Source organism: Equus asinus, chromosome 2 (genome assembly GCF_041296235.1).
Source record: "Equus asinus isolate D_3611 breed Donkey chromosome 2, EquAss-T2T_v2, whole genome shotgun sequence".
In the NCBI taxonomy this organism is placed as follows: Eukaryota; Metazoa; Chordata; class Mammalia; order Perissodactyla; family Equidae; genus Equus; species Equus asinus.
Window position 1 is genome coordinate 181,167,768 of NC_091791.1, and position 27,112 is coordinate 181,194,879.

General features: G+C 41.0%; 1 protein-coding gene across 6 annotated transcripts in view; it reads right to left on the reverse strand.

The window, feature by feature from the left end:
* The window catches only part of SLC25A21 (solute carrier family 25 member 21), a 439,143-nt gene that overhangs the window by 34,628 nt on the left and 377,403 nt on the right, over positions 1–27,112 (reverse strand). For 5 of the 6 annotated variants that reach the window (XM_014853089.3, XM_070504264.1, XM_070504262.1 and 2 more), the window contains 3 exons: positions 14,640–14,706; positions 7,544–7,603; positions 4,168–4,275 (listed from right to left, as the gene is read on the reverse strand). In XM_014853089.3, the coding sequence (XP_014708575.1) occupies positions 4,168–4,275; positions 7,544–7,603; positions 14,640–14,706 (235 nt within the window). The other variant, XM_070504265.1, reaches the window with a different exon arrangement.

Sequence of the window (27,112 nt, forward strand, 5' to 3'; positions counted from 1 at the left end):
GGCTGAGTGGATGGTACTGGCAGCTGAGAATGACCTCAAGTGGCCTGAGGGAGAAGACTAACCGTTGCTCCAGAAGCTGTTTTCACGCCCACAGCTGGGGTCAGCTGTGGCTGTTAACATTAATTGAGGCATTATCTCAAGATGAATCTGACTCTACTTAAATTTAAGGTTTTATAAGGCCAACTTGTATCTAGAAATACTTATCATTGGTACCATGTACGCGACTCTAAGACGTTTGCATATATTACTATATTTAAATTCTCATAAAAAGTATGTTATAAATAATAACTATGAACACATTAAACCATCACTACATGACAGACCGTATTGACAGCCTTACATACATGTCTCAATTAGGTCTCATTACACCATTTGATGTGGTATATTATTGTTCTTCCCTAACAAAAGAGGAAACTGAGCTATAGTCAGAGTAGGAAACATGAGGCAGTCACATGGTCAATAACTGGGACCTTCCTCCGGGCTTGTGCTTCTAACCATGTCACAGAAATGCCTGGCCATGAGATAGTTGGATTGATCACCATCACTTAACGATCAAGGGAACTGTAAGTCATTTGTTTACGGCCATACTCTTAGGAAATGGTGGAGAGCATGATGGGTGTATCTCTCCCCAAACCCTGGCCTGCTTTGCCGGTTCACCAATTGCCTTCCTGCTCTAGACAGCTCTGTTTATATACGTTCTTCAATAATTTGCAAATAAGCCTTAAACTTTTTTAGAAATTATACAGCAGGAAAAAATGAGGATTTCTGCTGCTATAAATGAAGTAATAGAACCTGAAGTAAGCAAGACTGAGCCCTCAGATGGGCCAGCAAGTCATTCCCACCCAAATCAGTGGTGGGCTTGACCCTGGCAGAGCCAGTAGAACGTCTCTTTTGGATTATATACTTTTCTTTATACTGTTCTGTATTTTCTAAATTTTCTACAATGAGCAAATGTTACCTTTTAAAATGAATGTTCACAGATAATTCTGAATACATTCTCATGTTAAACATTCAACTACACAAAGCCCTGCCCTTAAGCTCCTCCCTTCACTCCTCTATGCCTGTCTCCCTCCCAGAGGTAACCACGGCTTAGGAGTTTGTAGGAATTGCTCTAGCCCCGCAGTGTCCTCAGAGGAAGTCACTACCGACGTGTGCAGCAATCGAACACTTAAAGTGTCCTAGTTCAAATGGAAATGTGCTTGGAAGCATAAAATACATGTGAGATTTAAAGACCTAGAAGGAAAAAAGAAAGTAAAATACCTCATATAATTTTTATATTATTACATGTTGAAATAATATTTTGGAGATATTGGGTTAAATAAAATATAATATTAAATTAACTTCATGTTTCTTTTTACCTTTCTTAATATAGGTATTAGAAAATGTGGCTCATAATACATTTCCATTGGCCAGCACTACTCTGGAGTCTAGATCGTTGTTAATACATTCACAACTTACATGTATGTACAGAAATATATAGTTTTTGGTGTTCTCTAACATAAATATGCATTACTTTTGTACTTGGATTAAAACTTTTTTGCTTTGAAAAGAGAAGTATAATCTTTAAATGTATTGCGCATTAAATTAATTCCTTTCTTTCTCTTCCTCTTCCTCCCCTCACCATACTTCTTGAGGACACACAAAGCCTCAGAGTGAAGAAAGCAATAATTATTCTTGGCTACACAAATGCTGAAGGGAGCACACCCAATATCTGGATTAATTCAGCACGTGTACAGATTAACAAAAGGGTACCCCCTTGTTGGATAAAAGACAGTGCTAGCCAATGGAGGAAGGCTTTGGAGTTAATGGGGTCCTAGACAAAAGAGAGAGGAAGTTGCTACATTTGCCAGAAATGGCTGGTAGTTATTTTTAAATAACTACATACAAATTTGCTATTCTTATCATGTCATCTCTTTCAGATTTTTTTTTTGTGCTCAGGAAGATTTGCCCTGAACGTTAGTGTGCCAATCTTCTACTTCTTTTTAGTATGTGGGCTGCTAGCACAGCATGGCTGTTAACAGAGTGATTATGTCCACGCCTGGGGACCAAACCTGGGGATGCCAAAGAGGAGCACCCCTAAGTGGAGCCCCCCGAACTTAACCACTAGGCCACGGGGGCTGGCCCCCTCAGATGTTTTTTGCAATAGGCATGGTCCCATTACTTTACATTGGGTGCCCATGTACTACTAAGTGCTTTTCAGTGTGATCAATATTGCCTACAAAGTGTCCCCTCCATTCAGCTGTTGAATCCTGGTACTTGCTGGAAATAAATGCTGGACTATGTGACCGATGTGATCCCTACTTTGCTAAGGTCTGACCAGTTGAAGTAATATCGCAAACATTTTATAATGTACCCAGTGGATTTTATTTTGTCTAAGCAAATACATAATAAATCCAACTCTGTGGATTCTGAAAAAGAAATGACCCCACAAAAGCCCCCCTTTCTCTCCCACTTAAAAAATTCTTGCATAGACATAAACGATTTACACAGACGGTGCTTGTGTAAAGGAACTGGGGCCTGTGCACATGCAGCATTCTTGGGTTGGGCTGGAAGGTTCTAGCAAGGCCTTAGCACATGCAAACCATCGGCAGATCTTACTTGGCCTCCGTGTAGAACCTCCTTGAGGGCAGAGGAGGGGAACAGCACATTGGGCCTGAGCAGAGGGTGCTGTGGTAACTCAGGACTTTCATCCCATGATGCTCCGGGGCATCCTGTCTCATTTGCATTCCCTCTGCTTATCTGCTGCCTTGACACTGCACTGCAGTTGGAGGCCTGTTTATTCTTTCGCCTGCTCCTTGCTGCCCCAAGACCAGCTTCCCAATGAGTAAAATGAGGCACGGGATGAGGAGCTCCAAAATTTTCTTCTAGCTGGTAATTATCCCGGTTTAACAAATCAGATTTTCCTTGAGCAGATTCCATGGGGGCTGTTTTGAGCGCTCCATATCACTAGGACATTTGAAGTGTTTCTTTTCTGTTCTTCCTATTCCTCACCACCTTTTCCCTTCATTCAAAGAAGAATAGAAAGAAAAAACAGAAACAAAGACTACGGTAATACAGGGATTTTCAAGCTTTTCTGAAGTGCTATATATCACAGCAATTAAGATAACCTTTTGAAACCTAAAAAAAGAAACTTCTCCCTTAATTAGGATTGACTTCACCTGAGTAGACACCATCTGCTGTAGCAGCCCAACCTTGCCTCCTCGGTCTTGGCAGGTCTTGGCAGCTCCAGGTGAGTCGGGCCCCCTCTCCTTTCCCACAGTCCGAGTCAAGAAGCTGCCAGGGAGCTCTCAGGCAGTATCAGCGGCAGGAAGTGGGGTGGGAGCCAGGGGGGTCTCCACCCATTAGCAGCTGCTTAAGTAGAAGGCAGGGGAACTCGTCTATGTCTACGGAGAAATCGGTTCAGCAGATACTCCAAACCAATTTATACCACATGCTACCCAGTTGTGGAATTAAATTAAAGTGCTGAGAAAGGACCTGGAATGCCAGTCCCCTTGTTTTTTCCCTACCTTGTGCTTGGAACCCAAAAGAATAAAACAGGGATAGTTGGACTTGGTGGTTTAAAGGAAATTGTTAGGCAACAGGAAGGAAGTGAAGGCAGCACGCACCAAGGGAGGTTGTCTTCAGGGAACGTCATGTACCAGTGATTAAATGTCAAGATCCATCATTGTCCAAGTGGTGACGTCTACACAGCCTTAGTAACTTGCTCATTCAGATTTAACCAAAAGACAAGCTTGACAGATTAGTAGAATCTTTGGGGGAGGGTGGTGGATGAGGTGGGGAAAGGAGTGAGGTAATTTTTAAAAATGACTTCATAATTTTTTTTGAAAGCACAATATTATCACCTCAGTGTTTGTCGTACAGTGTATTTTAGTGGAACGTGAAATAGAAGTTTTGGCAAAAGTAGAGAAAACATTTCCAAATAAATCACTATAGATTACGTTACAACCCTAAAATAAAAATGTGCAAACGTGTGTTTGTCCATCAGACTGTAGTGCATTTTTGTTAACGCTTTCTTTGTGGAAGAAAGTTGACTTTTTCTTATGCTACTTCCTTAATAATTTACTACGGCTTTAACAAGGGGATAAGAGTTGGGCTCCAAATTTTATATATATATTTAAAAATATTTTTTTACATTCCCTCACCAATAGGAAAACATTAAATGATTACCTCTGTGAATTTGTTCCGATTGGCTTGCAAGCCAACTTTTACTACCTCAAAAGGGTTCACCACGATGGCTTCCGTTAGTCCAGATCCCAATCCAGCAATGGCAAATGTCTAGAAAAATTAAATCAATCAATACTTTAAAACAAGTTATCATGTGTACTGGGTTAAGCATCCTACTCATTACACTGTACAGCTGAATGTTATGATGAGAATGGAGAAACTTACATAAATGCACCATATTCCATTACCAAACAGCTTTAGTTCTTGATTAGATGCTGACAATTCATGAAGAAGAAATTACAGAAGCCACAAACCACATCCTAACAATTCAAAATAAGACGTCAAAGCCCCATCAACAACGACTTTTTCCTTTAATGAAAAGAAAGGTTGTTTTACTGATTAAGGTGGCTACCAAAACATGTGCACATGGAACAATTAAAAGAGAGTTTGACTTGTAAAAGGAGAGCTTCATTTTTAAATATCTACTTAAATACATTTATTGAGCATATGAAAAAATTCAAGGAGCAGAACCACAAGTAAAATGTTTATAAAAACCTAAAATTCAGGGAACCAGAGCTAGCTGAAAACATGTAGATGTATGAGCCATGCCCTTAGAGCCACTATTCTAGGCAATTAACGAACAAAAAGTGATTTTTTATTCATCCTTGCTCTATTTTTTTTAACTGATAGTTGTCCTATTCTTCCAAACCTAGAAGCTGAGGAATAAAAGCTGAGATCAGAAGTGGTGAGGTTGTTCTGAAGGGCTCAACTAAAATCCAGGACATTTATCAAAGGATGGCTGCATGTCAGGTTCTTATTTGCTATCTGTTAAGAGTTTCTGCAATAGGAAAGAATAACTCTCTAGAATTTTCCTCTGAGTAGAATGCTTAAGGATTTTTCAGAAAATCTTTATCAAAAGTAACCACAACATTTAACACACATGTACACACCAGAAAAACAAAATGAAACAAAGCCTCAAAACTCCAAAACGGATACTGAAAAAAAATAATTCTTTATTGCCAAAGTTCTAATTCCAGGAGAAGAGACAGTACTATATATGACTAAGAGGAGAAAAAAGTCAGTGAAGAGTAAAGAACAAATAACTCTTATTGGGAGTCACTAGTTTCCTCAAAGGAGGAGATTGAAAGAGAACAGAGAGGAATGTTCTATAACCTTAGAAGGGGAGGCAAGAAGGAGGAACAAGAAGGGATCCAGAGCCAGGAGGTCTGGGTTTAGGTCCTGGTTCTGTCACTTATTGGCTGCGTGACCAGAGCTGCCATGCATAGTAGTTCATGCACGGATGAAGGTGTGCCTGTAGGCTGGAATCCTGCTGCAGCCCCGTGCCGAGCTGGAGCCCTGGAGAGGCATCAGTCAGCAGAAAGGGGCACCTTTCTTAATTCACGCAAAGGCAGCGTCTGTGCTAGCTGCGGCTCCGTGTCTGTCACTGCGCCTTTTATAAGCCATGGTTTTCTCATCGGTAAAATGGAGATGATAATATCTAGTCTCCCTACCTCATAAGGTTATTGTGAGGGTCAAAATAATGTGTGAAAGTGCTGTGTGAAGTGCTACACAAAAACCACTGTTCTAGTTGCACATAAAAATGGAGAGGAAAAATGGGATTGCATACAGATTCAAGGAGAGAGGGAATAAATAATGATGTATTCCTTTCATGCCCCTTCATTACGATTTTAAACATATTTGTGTAGGGTAACAGACCAAACATTTTATTCATTTATCTCAGACTTCCATCATGGAAGCCAAAAGTGGGAAAAAAATACTAGTTGCAAACTCTTCTGAGAAAGCTAAAATCCAGATGTTCAGGTTTTTATTACTTACTATATGCAATCTTCCAAGTAATTTGCTTTTTTGTTCTTCTATAAAACTCAGCTACATTTGCTGTCAGAACTAGTGTCCAGCAGTCTCTTGTCAAAAGAATTGATCAGCTATCAGAGGACCGTGTTACCGAGATTATTTCAGAGACCAGCGGTCATTTTCCAGTCCCCAGACTCCCAGGCTTCTCATGTGCGAGCACCAGGGGACATTTAACAGCTGTTTGTTTCTAGCTGTATCAAAAAGAAACTGGAATACATGAGTTCAAGAAAAGAGAAAAACTGTCCACAGTTTGCATGCACTTGGTTGTAGTAGCTGGAGTGCCAAAAACTTTTCGGTTTCAATTCTCAAGAGGTTGAAAGAGCTCTCACGTGGTACCGATGCTCGACACAAAGACAACCCTCAGACGCTCTGGAGACCATATTTTATTGTCTCTTGCTAAGAAGTTTTTAATTCTCTCTTTACCAAGATGTTTTCAAAGTTAAGAGCAACATTAAGGGAAGACACTCAAGAATTAAAAAAAAAATCTTAGCTAATTTTGGACTCATGCTAACACTTCTTCCATACAAAGCTACTTCACAGCCACCTTGTTTAGGCAGGAGGCTGAACCAGAGGTTTCTTAAAGGACCCTTCCTAGAAAAGGAGCATGTGTGGTTTTAAAAATATCAGATACTTCTTCTTGGACAGTCTGTTTGGCGAGTAAATACTCTGAAGTGGACCCTGACAAGGAAAGCAATGAAAGAGCCAAACCTTGGAATGCTGCCTCTCTGGTTGAGTTTGGGGGTACTTTTCAGCAGGTAAACTGGGGTATTTTCCTAGAGCATGGAAGGTACAGTCCCAACTGGGGGGCCAATGCAGATTTTGTTTCATTTTGCAGATTTGGAGGGAGAAATTAGTGCATTTGCTCTCTCTGGGGCTCTCTTTGCACACATATTTGTAGAACCCAGCTGATCAATATAATTTAACTTGTTTTGTGAAAAGTGGTGGCAAAGTCATCAAGAAGGAGTTGAGTGGAGTCGGGAGATGTTCAAATTGCCTGATGATTTTCCTGTCATAGTTGAGATGTGTCATTGTAAGATCACTATTCTCCCCAACTATAAAAGGCCCTTCAGTCTGCAGCTGACCACAGAGTGACCTCAAGTCCTATATTGACTACAGCCTGAGCAAAAGCTGGAAAAGTGACCTGTTGGGAAATAATTTTAGGCATATTGACTTTCGCATAAACAGATCTGTGCAGTATGTGTGTAAATAGACTCATGTTTGGCTTTAAAAGAGTCTTTGACAAATGTACTCTTTATTTTATATTCTTGACCATATCTCATACAGGCCTTTCCACACATATCATTATTATCATAAATTCATCACTGGGAGCTATAAAATAGCCAAATTGTGAGTTATTAGGAAGATGGCTTTCAACAAGTAGCTGAACATTGAATAACTCGAATTCATATTTTAGTAGCTGGGATTGGGGAATCAAAAGGGGTTTTGTTTCCAGATTTGCTTTATGAAATAACACACACACTTAAGTATAATAAATACTCTCACTTACCAATGCTGGTGACAGTGACACATATCCTAGCAATTTCTTGTACTGCTCAAAGGTGAAAAACTGTGAAACAAAACCAAACCCAGAGATTTATAACAATTTCCTGCAACAAACCCTTTAATTGACTCAAATTTCTTTAGTAAATCATTATATTAACTAGCATTTTAAAAAATGATAAACCATCGACACAGCTTTTAATCCGGTCTCGGGGAGTTGCTATTGGGTCTTACTTTAACATGCACATTTTCAAACGCAGCTATAATAACCGACAGAAGAGCTGATGGAACCCTTTATAGCAGTAAATGAACCATACAGCTTCCATTTACCATGACCATTTTCAGTTTCCCCAGACATCAATAGACTTCTTTTTTATGGCAGTGATTCAAAATTACAGGCACAGAGACCTGAAATCTTCGGTCTCCTATGTTTTCTCTATGAACTGCTTTCCCAGTGAACGCCCAATTTTCTAACCCACTTGTAAGACACCCATTTCTCAGCTTTAACCTGCATTTATATCGCTGTGTATCTTTACTGTTCCACAGAATTTCTAAACGCTCAATGATGATGAAGATGCCATGATAAACTAGCGAAGGAGCCAATGAGGTCGTCTAGTCCACCGTCCCTTAAAGCACGACTGCCCTCAACATGAACGAAGAAGAGCTGCTTATTTCTTTTCAAATTTGATGATGATTGAAGATTTTGTTGGTTCCTTCAGTAGATGATGTTTAATATAATTTTCTCTGCAAGTGAATTTCTATGGAGGCAAATCTAATCAATCATTTCTGCATAATATGCCCCAAATACAGTTTTTCTCCTCTTTTTTTATATATTCCACATTTTGGGCAACGACTCTGCTTAAACATGATGATTTGCTTCTGGGTATCTGTTAGGCAGCTGCCAACATCACTGATGAGGCACACTCTTAGGTCCTGCTAGGGTCTGATTCTCAAGACCCCAGAGATGGCATGGGTATTTTATGGTCTCAAATGTCTTCTACTCTATTACTTTATAAAGTAAAATAGAGCAAGAAATAAATGTAGATTTGGGGGCCAAATAATACTCTGTTGTTTGAAAGAGGTAGTTCCATGTGCACATGGGTCTAATGAGTCTTTGGGCAGCCCAAGAGTCATTACACGACCAGAGAGATTCTGAGTCTTTTAAAGACCTAGGAACTACTTTTGTGCTGTGGTCCTTCAGATCAACTATGGATGTAGACTTTTCTTGTACAGGGATTTATTCACTCACTCATTCAACAAATATTTATCGAATGCCTCCTATGTTCTAGGCACTGGGGATGTCGCAGTAAACAAAGAGAAGCCCCTGCATTCTTGATCTCACGTCCTAGTGGGTGGTGATAACCCTGAAGCTATCCTGGTGTTAAAATAATATCACCCTGGGCCGCCACTGTTTTGAGGAGAGATGCACTAGAAACCATTAACCATGGAGAGAAAAGTGTTATAGTCTTAGGCTTTAAAGCTAAGTTATTTTTTCTTCCTTTTTCTGGTCATCATCACCACTGTTCTTTGACAATTGCCTTGCTGGGTTTTGACGGTGACTCACTCCTGGCTCTCTCCTTAGCTGTGCAAGCATGGGCAAGTGGCTTGACCTTTCTAATCCTCAAGAACGCAAAACTTACCTTCTAGAGTAGTCCTTAAATAAGGGAATTTAGCAAGATTTCTTGACATGCCTACCATGTAGGAGACTTTCAGAAAATCTTAATTCCCATTCCCTTTCTTTGCTTTGGCTACTAAAGGAACCATAGATGCCTTAGTTCTTTGTATCGCTTATGACAGCCTGCTGTGGTCCAGGAAACACGGTGAGGCCTTTGCTGTGCTATTGCGTTTAAGCCATACAAAATTGAAATTTCCCCGAGTCTAACTCCAAAGCCTGTGTATGCTCTAAACCATGATGCTGTGCTTACTCACTGCTGAGCCATGATTTGTAGTGGTTTGGGAAGAGACTCTCTGACCTAGAGCTTTCTTGTCGCTGAGGTCTTCCAGCCTTCCCTGACCCTCGAAGCCCAGAGACCCTCAAGGCAGAAGATTTCAAACATTTTTTACCCTACACACACATGCGCACGAATGCAGTGTGCACTCATAACTGAAACTAAACATGGCTATAAAACAATATCTACCCCCTTACTATGTGCAATGCAGACTGTTTCTATTCTATTTCACGAAAAAAAATTCTGGTCATGTGGGTAGTGGGTCATTACATCCAGTGACCCACTAAATTGATTTCATGACTCACGGGTCATGACCTCCACTTTGGAAACACTGCTCCACACTGGTTCTGGGAAGCTCTGGGAGATGAAGGACTTCGAGAAAGTTCTCCCTCTCTTGTTCCCTTCCACTGTGAGGATGCCTTGTTTCTTTCTTTCTTTCTGACTTTCTGTCATTACAAGGGATCAAGGACCAAACTGGGATCTCAAGGGAGAGGTCAGGGGAAATCAACTCAGCCTGTCACTCTAGCAATTCTCACAGAGAATTAACTCCAAGTCTATACCTTGGGGCAGTTCTCGGCTCTTCATTTCCCCATCTCCCAAATTGTTAAGAAAACAAACTATTGCTAGCTGACTGGTGCTCAGCAGCAGTCTTGCTGGAAGCTTTAGGTGAATGGCAAGGATGAAATGATTCAGGTTCCTGGGAATAAAGAAGCTCTCCAGGTCACGGTGATGATGCTATTGTGCTACCAAATTCAAAAGTACCGAACAATATATCACCACATATTCTAATATGAAAATAGTGCTTCAAACTAAAAAAAAAATCTTGTTTTAATTTCTACCTTTGCAACCAAAATCTAATTTATTGAAAATAAAATAAAATAATATCTCAAGAAAGGAAAAGCTAAAATCTTTTAAAATGAATTTTCAACAATAGTAAAATAATGGAAATATCATTATACTTTGAAACCAATATTTACTAAAAATATTCATTCATTCATTCAATGTATCTTTATTGCACATCTCTCATGTTCAAAGCTTAGAAGACATTATACCAGAACTACATTCTTAAGAGCTAGTACGTCAGCTGTTATTTCAATTCCCCTCGATACAGCACTGGCCAGCCCTGGTGGTCTAGTGGTTAGGATTCAGTGCTGTCACCTCATCAGCCCATGTTTGTTTCCCAGTCAGAGAACCACACTACCCACCTGTCAGCCATCATACTGTGGCAGCTGCGTGTTGCTGTGATGCTGAAAGCTATGCCACCACTATTTCAAATACCAGCAGGGGCAGTCATGGTGGCCAGGGCTCAGCGGAGCTCCTAGGAGTGACTAGAAAGAAGGACCCGGCCACCCCCTTCCAAAAAATTGGCCAGGAGAACCCTATGAATAGTAGTGGAGCTTTGTCTGATAGAGCACTGCAAGAGGAGAGGATGGTGCAAAATCAAGGTAGGGCTCCACTCTGCTGCCCACAGGGTTGCTAGGAGTCGGAATCGATTCGATGGCACTAACAACAAACACAACACTCCTCCTTTACGGCTTTCATAGTATTTCTCAGAATTTCTCATCCACAACATTAATTAATGCACAGATGTGATAAAAGTACTCTATCATATAAGATATGAGGTGACACTCTAAAGATGAAATTAGGAGGGTCAATATGTAATAAACTTACCTCCACAAAGTCATATAAATGTGTGACTAGAGTTTTGAAAACATTCATATTCATTCAAGATTTTGGGAACTTTCAATATAAAATCTGGAATCCAAATTAATTGTGCAATATAGAACTTCTATACTGGAATTGAGAAATTGGCAGTCTCACCCAGGGAGAGGGGCACCCCTGGAGGACAGGCCATGTGGCCCCTGGAGAAGGGTCATATTGTGGCCGGGCAGGGAGGAAGGGACAGTGGGCCTGGGTGCCCAGCCTCCAGATGGCACTTTTCCTTTGTTTTCATCCATGCTCGCTAAGCAATCTGATGACTAGCCTGACCTCCCAGATGCCCTGCCCTGGGATGCAGTTAAATCACAGGGAAACAGTTTGATCCACTTGGCTCTTGCTTTTAACAAGTGGGAGCAGAGCAGCGCTCAGACCATGGCTGATTATTCCACACTACAGAGGCACACCCTTCTGAGGGCGCCTCTCAACACCCTGTGAATCTTGAGGCCTTCCGGTTTGGTTGGGAGAACAGGCGCTCCTCACGGCCTCATGTGACTGCCGAGCACTGTTCCTCTGATCCTTTGCACGGCTCTGTCCCAGGCCTTGCTAGTTCCCTCCCACAAGTGGCTGGTTCCTTCTCAGCTGAAGATCCGGGGCGACAATCTGCAGATCTCAGGAGCTGTCTCTGGGCAGCTCTCCCTGCTCTGCTACTGTGTCCTGTGAACTCCAGCTGCCTTGCTCTCCCCAAGCTCTCAGCTCCCTCTCAGCCCAGGGAGACCACTGGACTCTGCCCCGATTTCCCCTGCCTGCTGCTGGGCCTGGCAAATCTCTCCAGGCATTGTGCTGGGGCAATCCATAGGGCCCATCTCCTTTGTTTCCCATCTCTCAGGTAGTGTTCTCCTTCCTTGTCTGATGTCCAGTGTCTTGAAAACTAAGATTTCAGATATTTTGTTCATTTTTTGTTACTGCTGTTTCAGGCAGGAGAGTAAATCTGGTCCCTGTTACTCCTGCTTGGCTGGAAATGGAAGTCTTGGCCTTCCCAAAACTCTGAATAGTAGATGTGGGAATTTGGGGGAACAGCACAGGAATGTCTCCTGTTATAAATTAATAAACTTTCTGTTTTTCTCTACATATGTTTCACTTATTCATCGAATCTCGACTGACCATCTACTGTGTGCAGACACTCCGACAGGTGTAGGGATACAGCGGTGAACAAATAGCCCTTACCATTCGCAATCTCTCGTGAGTCTGGTGAGCATTAGGCAGTCCTCGAGAGTCTGATCATGGAAAACCAGTGCTTCTGGACCTGTGAAGCTCGAGACTAGACCCTGGAACCTGGAATGTGGTACCTCCCACTCTTGAGGGACCAGTTGGTCTCTTTCTGAGGTCTTCATTTCCTTTTGCTAACTGTAATACTAATTATGTCTTAATTTGTGAAAGGGGAAGTTTCGTTAATTTAGCATCAATGAGTCTTATTACTTTAATAATGAATCTCATTTCAAAGAATAAAGCACAGAAAAAAGTTAACATTCTCTGTTTCTCATTGTAGTAACTGAAGTGTCAGTACCAAGGAAGATATACACATATATAAAAACTACTCACAGGCCATATACGTGTATATGTATGTATGTGTGTATGTGTATGCATAGATATGGCTTCTGAATATTTGTTCAGAAGTAACTTTGATGACATACAATGAAGCAGTTTATGATGTATGAAATCATTAAAATCAGATCGCTTTCCTCACAAATCCTAAGATAAAGATCTATAAAATGAATGTTTGCACAAATTGTGTTGAAAAACTAGTGCTATCCATCTGGCAAAGATACACTTAACTCAAGTTATACTTAAAGAGCCAGCGTACTTACCATATGTCTCAATAATTTTAAGGTAAAATCTACTTGAAACAAGATGTCTGGGACACATGCACCGTATCGAGTTGCCCAAAAGTTCATCTGTTAACCATTGTTCTGGCAGGGAGCATTGCTTTTTGTAAGTAGAGACTAACTCAGTTTTGTAAAGCTCAACATTTTTTTTTCTTCCATAAAAGGCTGTTCAACTTTGATAAACCTTAATGCTCTTAAAGTTTAAATTGTCTCCAGTGTATAGTATTAAGGAAAAATATTTCAAGGAAAATCTTTAATTATAATTTGCTTTATTTATATATGTAAAACACTGAACAAATGAATATATTACTCCATGGAGACAAAGTGACTTTCCTTTTGAACAGGAACTCTGCTCTGTTTGTTTACTTGGGCAATCTTTTATCAAGTGAAGCCATTTCATAATTCACTTCAGCCCTCTTGTGTACTCTGGGGAACTTTTTCCAGATTCTCTACTCCGACTCAGATCCTTATAATGAAATTTGTATTGAAGTAATAACATAAGATCACAAAAACTATGGCAACAAAGAGGATGGGTTTTAAAGTATGTTTTAAAGCTTTGTTTTCTGAATTGTAGGCCTGAATTAAATCCTACTAAATTACTATTCTGACATAACGTATAAGTTTGGTGTCCGTGTATATATGTCTGTTATTTTCTCATAAATTTTAACCTAGTCACCCTCTTAACTTACCGAGTAAAAGTATGTAAGCTGCCCCTTCCTACCCTTCAGGAATATTGGGAATACAAATTGAGTGAGGCATGTGAAAAAAGCTTGACGTCATGAGTTGGAAAAGAAGTCTTTCAGTCTAAGTTTTTGTTATTCTTATTATGGAAAGACAAAGCCATATTTGGTGATGTCAGTGGTGTGGGGGTGGGGACAGTGCCAGTCAGAGTCACTGGGATCAGGACTTTTGTTCTGAGAGAACATAAAAGAGTGATCAGATTCAGTTCTTTCTCCCCCGGAGGTCTTGTCAGATCTCCGCGCTCCTATCCAGATTCTGAACCAGCAAGTAGAACATAAACCTCCATAGTTTTGTGGTTAAAGAATGGAAATCAGCATAGTGGAAGTAATAATTTTGTGAAAACCAGTATAGAGAATTTTAACAGAGGAGACCAGGGAGAAAAGGAAGTTAGCATGCAAAATAAATGTGCTACATGAGAATCATATACAAAGAAATATAGTGTATTAGTTTACTCTGTTCATAAAATGGGAACTGTGTAGGGAAAAAGCTTTTTCTACCTCTCCTCTCCTCTCCCTCTCCCTTTCATTAATAATTATTGCTCCAAAGGAAAATTTATAAATTGCCTTGAGGAAAAGTCCAAGCTATTTTGTGGCTACTGTGGTTTGATCACACGAATTTCATTCACCACTGTACTTTTTGTATGCTTTCTCCATTATAAGGGAGTGACTTTACCTGAAAAAGAGAATCCATAATATTTGAGAGATTGACCAAGCCTAATTATAATAAAAATTGTGCTATAATTTCAGCATTAAGATTTCAGTGTCTTATATTTGACTCACATGAATGTCCCATAGTTCGTTGTGGGATGTTTTAATGCGGAAGCTGTCCCTGTACTCTAGTTTTGCTTGGTGGGAAGGAATACAATGCTTACCTTCACTGCTCTTTTTGGTGTTTCAGCCAAGATGGGTGGCAGAATTCCCTTGTAAAAACCGAACAACCTATTGGAGAAATAAGAGATTTTATATAAGTAAGGGAATTAAGAAACAGGTACTTCAGCCTTTGTTGATAGATAAAGCAACTAATCTTAAAGTATTTCCAATTCTTCAAAGTAGCACACCAATCACGAAGGCTTCCTTTGTTTTAATTCCAAAGTGGAGAGATTATGAATTGTACGTTTATTAGCACAATGATATTCAGAAGAACAATAAATGACACGAGACTGGAATCCCTTAGGTAAGTTGCTAAACACAACCATGAGTAGTACTTTAAAGATGAAGATGACCCTCCTCACTCTAGGGATTCTCGAATCTATTTTCTCAGTTGCGTGGTGGATGCCTTCATGCTCTACAGTCCTGCGTTTCCTCCCTTGTGGTAACCAAATGAGGTTAGGGTTATACCTGAGCCCACTAGACTCAAACTTTCAGAGGCTAACAATGTGGGGAAGTCCTCCATCTTAGCTTTGCTAACACAAGGGAACTGACAAGCTCTTTGGCTGTGCAACTAGGGCTCCCAGCCCTGTCCTGAATTAGTCATAATTTTTTACTTCCTTGATGGAGATGGAAGAAGGTCAGGGACATATGTTGCTGACAGAAGAAATGTCAAACTTCCTTGTTGATATGCAATCTCACAGGGCCTGGGACAACTATTGTTGCCAATGTTGAGGGACTTGTCACATATTCAGACATTTTTAGAAAAATAAAATCCAAGAAGAAAACCCCCAAGAATGAGTGCAAAATGCATATAAGATTTATAAAATGTCTTATTTTTATATATACCACTTATTTCATATTAGATATTAAGATTCAAAATTTTAAATTTATATGCCCTGAATATATATATATATATATATATATATATATATATATATATATATATATTATGCACCCTTCAGTGAGGGGTGCAAAGGGCTTGTCTTACAGCTTCTAAATTGTTAGAGCCTTGAGGGCTGTGTGTGTCTTAGAGTGCTTAACCTAGAATCTTTGTGTGTGTGTGTGTGTAAGCAGGACACAAATATTTGTTAAGCATACAGATTTCATGAAGAAGAAGAAAGGAATCAAATGATCCCCTAATATGGGCTTACTCTGCCCACTATTTTTGACTTAATGGAAATAGAAGCTCTACCTTTATAGTGAAAGGTTCTGTTAATATAATTCTGCTGTGTAATTTATATAATTAATATAATTTACATTAGTTCTGTTCTTTCTGTGCTGATTTTTCCACATCTAGAAGATTATCCCTGGTTATGGGGGGAAAAATTAAGAAGAACACTTAAGTAAGTAGAGCTTCTAGAACAGACTGTCCTGGTTAATAGACATATTTGAAATCCCATACAACAGAGAACAGTTATAAGAAGAATAGTTGCTCAGCCTGGAGAAGAAAGATCCTAGGGAGAAATATGATACCATGATGGATCCCTTGAAAGGTGAGCATGCAGGAAAGAGATTAGACTTTTCTGTTTGTTTCCAGGTGGTAGAACTAGGACCAAGAAGTAGAAGCAACAAGGAAAGACACATTTTTGGCCCAGTAGGAGCTTAATATAAGGAAGTACTCCTAAGAGAACTATCTAGAGATGGGCTCTCCTGAAAAGTGGTGGGTTCCCCTTTATGGTAGATGGTCAAGAAGTCCGAATGGCCACTTGTCATGGATGCCAGAGACGTACACAGCAATGGGTGTACTTGATGGCCCTCAGGGTTGGTCTACTCCAACCCTCAGATTTTGTTATTCTGAGAAAAAGAACAAGAGGACAAAGGAAAGCGCTTTTCTGAAGAGACAAATTTTGCCTTACTCCAAACTTTTGCCTAAAGAAGAGGGCTGCTTCTCTGGAGGAGGAATGAAGTCTTGTAAGTAACACAGAAGGTCTTCATTTTAAAAATTATGGGAGAAAATACTAAAAAGAGGTGGAAGGCAGGAGAGGAGAGAGGCAGCTGGCAGAACCACAAAGATTTCATCTGAAAAGAGCTGGGAGGTCCAGAACCTTCTGCTTCATGTTGGCGATTCCTCCTTGATGAGTCCTCCTTCCCTTCTCTCTGCTCATTTCCTTTCATGTGCAATCATCACCCCCTCAACCCCCGCCATCCTCCCCTCACCGCCTCCAGCCATCCCACCATCCTCAACTTTCTAACAGTGAATGAACAGCTTTAACGGGAAATTCTCAAGGACCATAGGCAGCCTTTGCTAGCAAATGGGAAGCTAGATCTATCTGCTTCCTTGCATTGTTTTCACAGTATATCCAGGCAATAGTGGACATCTGCAGAATAGTTAGGCTGGTATCTCTTCTGCTGAGAAGTGCCCCACCCACTGGAACCAACATATTAGTACATCATACTGCTTGTAGGCAGCGGTGGATTGGGCACCTCACCAGATGGATCCAAACGGTATTCTGTCTCTTGGCCCCAGTTTATTTGATCTAAGCTAGACCTAGCAGAGTTTTTCTCCAGGATTTTGGAATTGGAACTGAAAAGGTCAGTCTCGCTCTGTGTGGCTGAAGCTCTAAGATATAAAGCTAGGATATCAACAGCAGCCATGTTTTCTGTCATTTGGAGAAAGTCAATCTGCAGCGGTAAAAAAGAAGGACGCTGCCAGTGAGGGAAACACAGAAGCAAGATAGAGAAGAGAAGTCCGGCTCCTGGGAGGGTGACCCTGCGCTAGGATTTCTTTAAGCCTAGTTACATCTCCATCCCTCTTGAATCTTAGCATTTCCCTTTGCTTTTGATTCGTCAAGATATCCACTAACATTTATAATAAATTCCTTTTGTTTTTTTTACTTAAATAAGTTTGAGTTGGGTTTACTACTTACAACCCAAAGTCTTGAATCCAGAAAGTAAGCCTCATGGTCCCTACAGCCAAAGAGGCTGTTGCAGTACCGCCATGCCCTCTCACATGACAGTTGAGATGGACACTGGGGCCAAGCAGAATAGTCACAGCCAAAATTTGAGCAAGAGAATGTAGGCAAGGGCTCAAGCTGAGGAGCTATTTTTCAGACTTGATTAGATAATCACTGAAAGTTTTCCAAACATAAAGTATAATATACAGATTCTAAAACACAAAAAGGAATCACAATGTTTTATGAAGACACTTTTTTTTCTGCTAAAAAACAGATGTTTATACCCACACGCACTGTGTATTCTGCAAAATTTTTCTGCCTTTGTGTAGTTTTGGCTTGAAATACAGAGCATGTAGCTTCCCAGGACAATAACCAGGGAAGTTAAGAGGTCTCTGACACCCATACCAACATGCTCTATCCTCGTACTTCTCAAGAAGCAGACACACATTCAGTCTACTCCCGGGAGAAATGGAAAGTGAGATTCTAATGTTGATGTAGCATTAACGGCGGTGCTTTTCCCTGAAAAGACAGTAAAGCCATTCCCCTGGTTTTAAGTTTGACCCACATCAAGCCAACTGGAAATGCACAAGGAACAATGCAGGACCTCCCGTGAAATTAGTGGTGTGTAGTGTGAACTATAGGGCAGCCCTCATATTTTGTTTCTCAAAGTTGTTACTTCTAAAAGTTGTGAGTTTCACCATCCTGTGTAGGAAAATGTTAACTTAGATTTTCATGGATTTTTGTTGATATGGTTATGAGGAAAAATAGTCAAAATTTGTTGAATGCTTACTAAGTAGTGACCACTCAAAGAATAAATATATGCAGGCATATGGACATATTTTAATCTCAGTCAACTCTCCAACCATCCTTTGAAATAGGTCTGATTATTTTCTTCACTTTGCAAGTGAGGCTTATTATCACATCACTGCCAAATAAGGTACTCAGACCAACTTCCCTTGTCCTCACAGTTCATATTGTTGACCACTGGGCATACTGTACTGCGGTTTTCCTGGAAATAAGACTATTTTTACAAACACTTTTTAAAAATTTAGTTATTTCTGTTGCAAAAGTGTCTTCTCACTTCTTATTTTAGGAGGCAGAAACGATAATTAAAAATTAGGTTTCTATTCCCTTTCCCACTCAATTGTTTTCAAGTAACATGAAACGCTATCTGCATAACTGACAGATCTGGGCTGAGATGAACGAGAATACTTTTTGTGAAAGGTTTTGGGTTGTTGATTAAATATTTTCTAGTTGGGTCAGAATGAGAAAAAACAGTAGGCCCTAGGGTAACCTCCCCCTCACCTCGAAACTTTTTGCCCTTAAGAGACACAGCAGGATAATTCTGTCAGGGTGGGAGAAAGACAATGCTCTTTTGGTAATATGATAAAATACTGAAATACTAATACTAAATATTAAAATAAAAACTGTTATTATCCACACAGTCAGTGGGGAGTTCTGTTGGTTGCCCACCCAACAGATACCCACCTCACCCCTCCTTGTTCCTGGGGTGCAGGTATGCACCATCCCCTTTGCTCAGGGAAGAAAGCCCTTCTCCACTCTAGGGGATGAAACAGAATTCTTCAAGCCAGTCATGGTGGTCCCATTCCCTTATTAGTGAATTCTATCATACACGTGGACATATGACCGAAACCCAGCCCATGAGACCAGTGGTGGGGAGGGATGTATGCTGGAAGTCTCAGATTCCCAGCCTAAGGAAAAGAGGCACATGGGGAAAAAAAGTCTCTCTTCTTTGCTAGCTGTTGTCCTAGCAGCATGAGATGCCTGTATACTGCAGCCAAGTGAGATATCATTGCCCGCAAGCTGAGGATAGCAAGCAGAAATACAGAAAGGCCTTGGACCTTGATGTCATTGTTGGGTTGCTGAATTAACCAATCCTGGCACCCTATCTCCGGATTTTTGGCTATGTGAAATTAAAAACAAATTTTAATAATTGAGCTGCTTTCAACCACGTCCTCTGTTAACCTACAGCTAAAGGCATTCTGATACAAAAAGCCTTTAACACCTCTATTTCTGAAAAAGTCTTAAATTGTAATTCTTAAATCATAATCATGGTGAAGATAGTTGTTAAATGTTAAGCAAAGCATTTAGGAGACTGTGAAAACCATTTAAAAAATCATTTTAGGTTATTTCTTTCAGGAGGCCATCACGCGTGAAACCCTATCCCATTAGGGTGACTACCTGTGAGAGGATCCCATATCGCAGATGGAATGTGCAGAAGCTCATAAGTGAGTATGAGGATGGGGCTCCAGGTTTCCAAAGCCATTAGATCCTGAGGGTTCATATACTAATGGGAGGTTTTGCTCAGGAACATAAGTAGACACAGAGTACTACAATATTGTATCACATTTGTTTTTAATTGTATAATCAAAACAGACCTTGTATTACTTATGTACATCTATAAAATGAAGATCAAGACTGCATTGCATGTGTTCTTCTCAAACACATGGCTCACCCATTGCTTATTTGAAATACAGATTTGTGCCAAACCCCACGAAATAATTTTACCCCTCATTTCCCTACCACCATTTTTTAAGTGTGAAGCTATTTAACATATTGGGTGGCTCCAAAGTGGCAACCAATGAAAAGATGCTGACTGTATCAAGCAAGGAAATGTGGAATTTCCTGTGATCTCCAGTTTGTGTCCTATCTGGGTGGTTCATTTATAGCGAGTCAAATCCTGCAAGAAGCCATCCTGCTGGCTCTCATTAGTAGGGTCCAATTTTAGGTTACCTTGATTAAGGTGCAAACTTTAGATGCCCATTGAGACCAGACGGATCCTTAATTAAACATCTTGTACCTGACAACATCTTTAGTCCATCTGGATGGCTGAAAAAAAGTTACTTGGTTTAAGTCAGCTATTGAAATCAGAAGACTTTGTGGTAAATAGTGGGTAGACAGGAGAGGGCTTAACATTCTTAAAATTTGACTCAGGGAGCTGGCCCTCTGGCTTAGTGATTAAGTTCGGCACACTCTGCTTCGCTGGTGGCCTGGGTTTGGTTCCTGGATGAGGACCTACACAACTCATCAGGGGCCATGTTGTGGCAGTGACCCACGTACGAAATAGAGGAAGATTGGCACAGATGTTAGCTCAGGGTGAATATTCCTTGGCAAGAAAAAAAAGAAAAGAAAGAAAGAAAGAAAGAAAGAAAGAGGGAGGGAGGGAGGGAAGGAAGGAAGGAAGGAAGGAAGGAAGGAAGGAAAGAAAGAAAGAAAGAAAGAAAGAAAGAAAGAAAGAAAGAAAGAAGGAAAGAAAGAAAGAAGGAAAGAAAGAAAAAAAAATTGACTCAAGTAAAGAAAGCAAAAAGAAGCAGAAACATCACGTCTTGTCGGTCCCTCTTTTTTTCCTCTGAGTCACCTCCTTGTTGGGGTTGCTGTTATTTTTCTAATTTAGTATGTAGAAAATGTTTGTTTGGAAGCCATTTGTACCATGGAGTTGGACTGCTCCTACAAGCAGGCTGGGAAATTCCCGAAGTTGCTAGGCTGGTGAGCAGGATTTGGGTGTCAGGAGCAACAACACGGGATCCTCTCTTCTTTGCAGTCTCCAAGGAGAAAAGGAACCAGTGTAGCTGCTTCACGACTGACCTTTAGAGGGAGTCAAACCCTGCTGTCCATCAGAAATGTTATCACAAAACGCAACTGAGAGATTCCTGAGAAATGAGTATAAGAAAACCGGAATAAATTCTCTTCCCGCCTAAGAAAGGAAACGATCAATGTACAAATGTGCTGCCCATGGAAACCGAGGCTTTCCCTGGTTGTCAGAGATGAAGGGGTTTGGGGCCCCAACTGCTCAGATTCATAACTTCGGTCCAGCAACCATCACACTGAATGCCATGATGGAGGTACACATCACCTGAATCTGAAAAGGCCAATTAAAGAAATGATTTCCAAGTGGGAAAGTCATTTTCAAAGCCACCTGCAGCACATTCACACGCAGCAACAAGAAGGATGCTTTCACCTGGATCCCGCTTCTTTGCCAAAAACCTGGCATTCAGCAAGCATCCAGAGCAGCAATAACACTCACCGGTGAAGCATGAAATAGGAGCGCCAGGGAAAGTGACACCAGATCCCCAGTTGGGGAAATTGGAAAGCGTTAACACGTCTGTGTACCTAACAGAGCACAATTACTACATTTTATTTTGTTTCCATCGTCAGGACCTAAATGAACACCACCATTCAGTCCTGTTCTGGGCACTGATCCAAGCTCATCTTTGGTACAGTTGATTTTGAAGCCTTACAGTCAATCACATCTTCACAATTTGTTCTTCTTTCAGGCTTCAGGCATCCTCCTGATTTCCATTTCTTGTTTGGAAGCCTTGAGTCATCTGTTCTGGCAACATGACCAACCCAAATCAGTCATTTTCTCCAAATTATATTGAAATAGGGATCTTGCTAGTTTGTTTTCTTCCTCCTTCTTTCTTTCACATAATTTTCCCTTTAAGGATCTCCTAATACAAAGCTGATTGAAGGCATACAATATCCTCTTTCTTCTGCTGTTGTCAGATCCAAGTTTCTTACCCACATTCTGCAGCTCTGTAATTAAAGCAATGAGGGCGGCACTCTGCTCCGGGTTCTGAGCGCACGGCTTCCTGCGCTCGATGGTCGTGGATCCCATGCAGAATCCTGGCCCTGACACTGCACCTTTAGGGCATTATTCTGACATCATTTACACTCTGCAAGTCTCAGTGGTTCACAGAATCCAAATGAAAGAGTGGGGTTTCATGGCTCTGTTATTTGAATTATGTGGAATCTGCAATCTGAAGTTCTCAAAATTGCATGCATCTTGGGGCCATTTTCATTTAGGCAAAGGAGAGAAGGGAAACTATGTATCCTTCAAAGGAGAGGAAAAAAAGCTCGAAAGGAGTAAGTGACACAGATTCTTCTTTTAAAAGCAGCAACTGAACTTCAGGGAATTGTGACAGAACGAAAACTTTAGCTAATAGTCTATCATAAAACTAAGGAAAGTTTTCTGGCTTCCCAACTCCTATCAGATCTTCAGGCACAAACTATATTCTTATTACTTTTCATTATAGAGAATTAATTGAATTAAGTTTCTGCATATGGTCCTTGGATATATCTGTTACCCCAAACCATAGCACTTTTGTTATATGCCATATGGAGGAATTCTTGAAAGTTTTCCTGAACATGCGTTTTCACTGAACTTTCAGCATGATTTTACCGCGACAAACTTTGTTGACGTGTCTAAAATAAACTACAACTTTGATTTTCTAAGATACAAAAGAAATTAGTTTAGCTGTCAGTATCATTTAGGAGGTAGGTCCGTGGCTCCGTTCCCTGGAAAGTTGGCAGGGCGCTCGATGCACTGCACATGTTGCACAGTTCAGCCCAAGGAAGGCATTAGCGTGATATAAGAACCAGAACCCTGATGGAAAACGATCAGGAAAGAAAAAAGAAAAAAGACAACTGAAAAGCAACTAACGTGGTAAATAACATGGGTAGAATGTAGTGTTAATTGTTTCATTAATCTTTAAGTGAAGAGACTTATTTAGAACCGACTATGCAAAAAGTATATTAATTTTCAGTGACAGCAGATTACCTTGCTTATAAGGATGAACACATTTCCATTGGGAAATAAGATCATTTAAGAGCAGTCTTTCACTCATGTCAATGGCAACTACGAAGAAAAGGACTACAAAAAGAAAAAAAAAGAACCAAGCAAACAACTGTATTTCTTGGACCGGGACTGAAAGCCAGGAAAGAGGACCTGATTGTGGAGTCAAAAAGTCCTTCACCAGCCAGCTCCCAGCCAGCTCTCTGCTAAACAAGTCCCGCTGAAGAAATTCCTTGCTCCATCTCGTCACCCCACCCTCTCACCAATCCCCTTTGTCTTACCTCCTCTGTTTCTAATTTCTGTCTTCCACATTCATGGAGTAACTATCATGCATTTATTCACTCTCTCATTCATTCAATATACTTTTTTCCAAGCACTAGGCTAAACACCTTATTCTAAGATCAAATGTTGATACAGCAGTTCCATTGTCCCCAGATCAACTAAGACCTCAATTTTCTCCAAGAAGCTTTCTCAGAGGTGGTAGGCAAAACCTTGATATTGCACCTGCCTGCAATACTTGACCAAGTTGCTGCCTTTCATATTACATTATGCTTAGCACATAGCAGATAATGTTATATTTAATATTCTTCTATTGAAAAAAATGTACTTCCTTATGCATAGACATCTATACATATACATACACATGTATGCATATAGATCCATACACACAGACATGACAGTATTTATATTAATAGTCTGAATGACTTGTACATTTTTAATTGAATAGAGTATGTGTTCTTCACATGCTTGTCATATTTAATTCAGGTTATAAATTGCTCCACAATGGCCACTTCTGTTCTTTATCACCATCCTCTGGCATTTAGCATTAATTCGCTGTTACCTGTGAGAAAAGGCAATATGATGTAGTGGGCAGGAGTGTGGGCTCTGCAGCCACATTCCTTGGGTTTGAATTCTGGCTCAACCTTGTGTTAGCTGTTTACCCAGCATGAAAAACCATTGGCACAAAAGGTGAGCAAATTAATTCCAAAGCATTACTGCCAGAATAGTGATGTTTTTTATGCCAGCTCTCTCTACAAGTGTTTATGGAAATGAGTTAGTACATTGTCGTAAGTAGCCTGATTTAATAGCTTGACCTAGCTGCAGAGCTATATATGACCACAGCTGGGGCAGAAAGCCTCAGAATTTAGAGATGTCCTTCATAAGGGGAACCTTACCTCAGTGCGTGACCCAGTGCCTTAGGAATTCACACCCTGTTGTGGAATTCTGCTACAACCAATTCATACATGTTTGAGGCCAGAGATGTTGTGCAGTAAGTGCACTGAGCAGGCTACTCTCGAAGTCTTAAGTCACATTTGGAAACGCATTAACTCTTTAGGGTCGCCAGTTGTTACAGTAGGTTCCAAAATTAACTTCTTGAGGTGCCCCCTAGTGGTACCAGAGTTAAATGCAACTCAACAATTGTCCCAGCCCTACCAAAGAACAAAGCCATGGACCAGGGCATTTTGTAGGTTACAAATTCCAGTCTGATTTAGCAGACATTCAGTTCACTAAATTAGGTTCCAAAGGAACAGCAGAATAACAGCTTGGACTTTTAACGGAATTGAGACGACTGAGGGAAACTTTAGAAACAAAAACAATCCTTGGGCTAAATGCTTTACCACTATTATCCCATTCAATTTGTACATGAAATAGATTCTCTTTCCATTTTATAGACAAGGACGCAGACACTCAGAGAAGTTAAGCAACTTTTCTACTACTCAGACAGCTGTTAGGTGGTGGAGCTGGGATAAAAACACAGGTCTGCTTGACTCCAAAACCTCCACTCTTGAAGGCTGTGCTTGATTCCCATGTTCTCAGGGAGAGAGTCAGAGTCAAGCCCACAGGGAAAGTTCACTCCACCTCCTGGTCCTGGTGCTCCTTCTTGGACGTGTCTCTAAGTGCTCAGGCCCCAGGCTCTGCTTGGTTTCTGGGAGGGGCTAAAACGCTGGCTTTTGAATGGAAGAACAGCTGGGCCTGGGTTTGTATCTCCTTTGGTCATCCACAGCACCAGTTTTTTAAGTGTCTGAGTTCGTATTTAACTGACTAAAACACAAGTTGCACTGAGCTTTCTGGGTTTGATGTCAGTCTCTATGTACTTTGTGGACTTCTGGATGAGCACACTCTTCCAGATGAGCGTGAAAAATTGTTTCCTTCATACCGTGTTATTATCAATGAATAATTAAGGGTTAACTATTTTCCTACCTAACTCCTGCAGTCGATGTCCTAGAAAACTACAAGTGGGATAAGTTACGTTGAATTCAAGACATTTGAAAGACAATGCAGAAGACAGCACTAAGGCTTGGTAACTGGACCTCATCTATCTCTCCCTGGTGATTTCGTCCGGTCTTCTTACTTTAATTATCAGCCATCCACTGCTAACAGTCATACGTCTCCAGTTCAGCCAGTCGCCAACCCAGCGCCTCCACTTGGATGTCTAACTGGCATGCCATAATCAGCATGTCCAAAATGAACTCCTGATTCTCCCTCCACAAACTTCCTCCCCCCACAATATTCTCCAGATCAGTTAACGGCAGTTCCATCTCTCCAGTCACTCAGGCCAGCAATGTTGAAAGCATATACCTGCATTCTCTCTTTCTCTTATCCTTCTCTATTACTCTGGTCCCAGCCCTGATCCTGCTCACTTGTGATAACTTCAGAAGTAGTTTCCCTACACTCTATTCTCAAAGCAGTGACAGAATAGTCCTATTAAAATAAAAGGCAGATCGTGGCACCTCTCTGTTCCCAACCTTTCCATGTTCTGCCATCTCCCTCAGAGCAAAACTCAAGTCCCTCCAGAGGCCCCAGGCAGTCTGCTTCCACCACACTGCATTACACCTTCCGCCTCATCTCCTGTCCCCTCTCCTTGCTTCGCTCCCCTCCAGCCCCACTGACCTTCTTGTTCCTGGGACCAGGCACACTCCCACCCCAGAGCCTTTACACTGGCTGCATCTCGTCTGAGATCCTCTCTCCCACATACCCCCATGGCTCACTACTCACCTCCTTACCCTCTGTACCCACGCGACTTTCTCAGTGAGGCCTGACCTCACCTCTCTCCTCTTTAAAACAGCAGCACCCTTACCTGGCTACCACCTTCCTTTCTGCCTGCTTTATCCTTCTTTATAGGACTTATCCCCTTCAAACCTCCTTTACGGTTTGCCCACTTGTTTATCTATCCTTTGCAGCTCCCGCTGGGACGTCAGCTCCGTGACGACAGGGCAGGGCTTCGTCTATTTTATTTAGTGATGATCCCTGGGCCTGACATAGAATAGGTCTTGGCCAATATCTGTTGAGTGAAAGAATAAATGCGGTATAACCCCACTGGCCCAGACTGATGGTATGATGGATGCAAAATTCTATCTGGCATTTTGAACTATTCCAAGATCAATCTCTTTCACTTTCCTACCAAGTGTCAATTCTTCCTAGGTTTTGGAATCACATAGACTTCACCAAAATGGCTATCAATGAGGAAAGCTCTGGGCATTTGATCTGGTGAACAAGAGTAGACTTCAGGAAACGGCAACCGAGGAAGCCTAGACTCCATGTGAGTTACGATCTCTCATCAGCTACAAAGCTGTGGTAGCAAATGCCATTTCTACCCACCTGATCAGCCGCATCTCTTCTCCACGCAGGTAGAGCCTAATTCTAGTGTTCACACCCTTGAGGCCATGTGCTCAGGGAAGAACTTTCTCCAGCCTTGGCATGACTGATTTAATCGCCTGGTCTCATTCCCCTGGCTTGTAATTGTATGAGACATGAGCATGTGACTTAATTCTAGCCAGTGAAATTTGAGGGGGCTTTTGAGAGAGGTTTTTTCCCTCCTACAAAATAGGATTCTCATGCCTTATCTCCAGAGTTCTGGATTTGGTAGGTCTGACCTAGAAAAAAATGCTCCTATCAAGTTAATGACCGAGAGCTGCTCTTACCCAGATGTCTATCTGCTAGGAAGCAGACCAGCGTACTCAGTACCATTATCGGTAAGTCCCCAGAA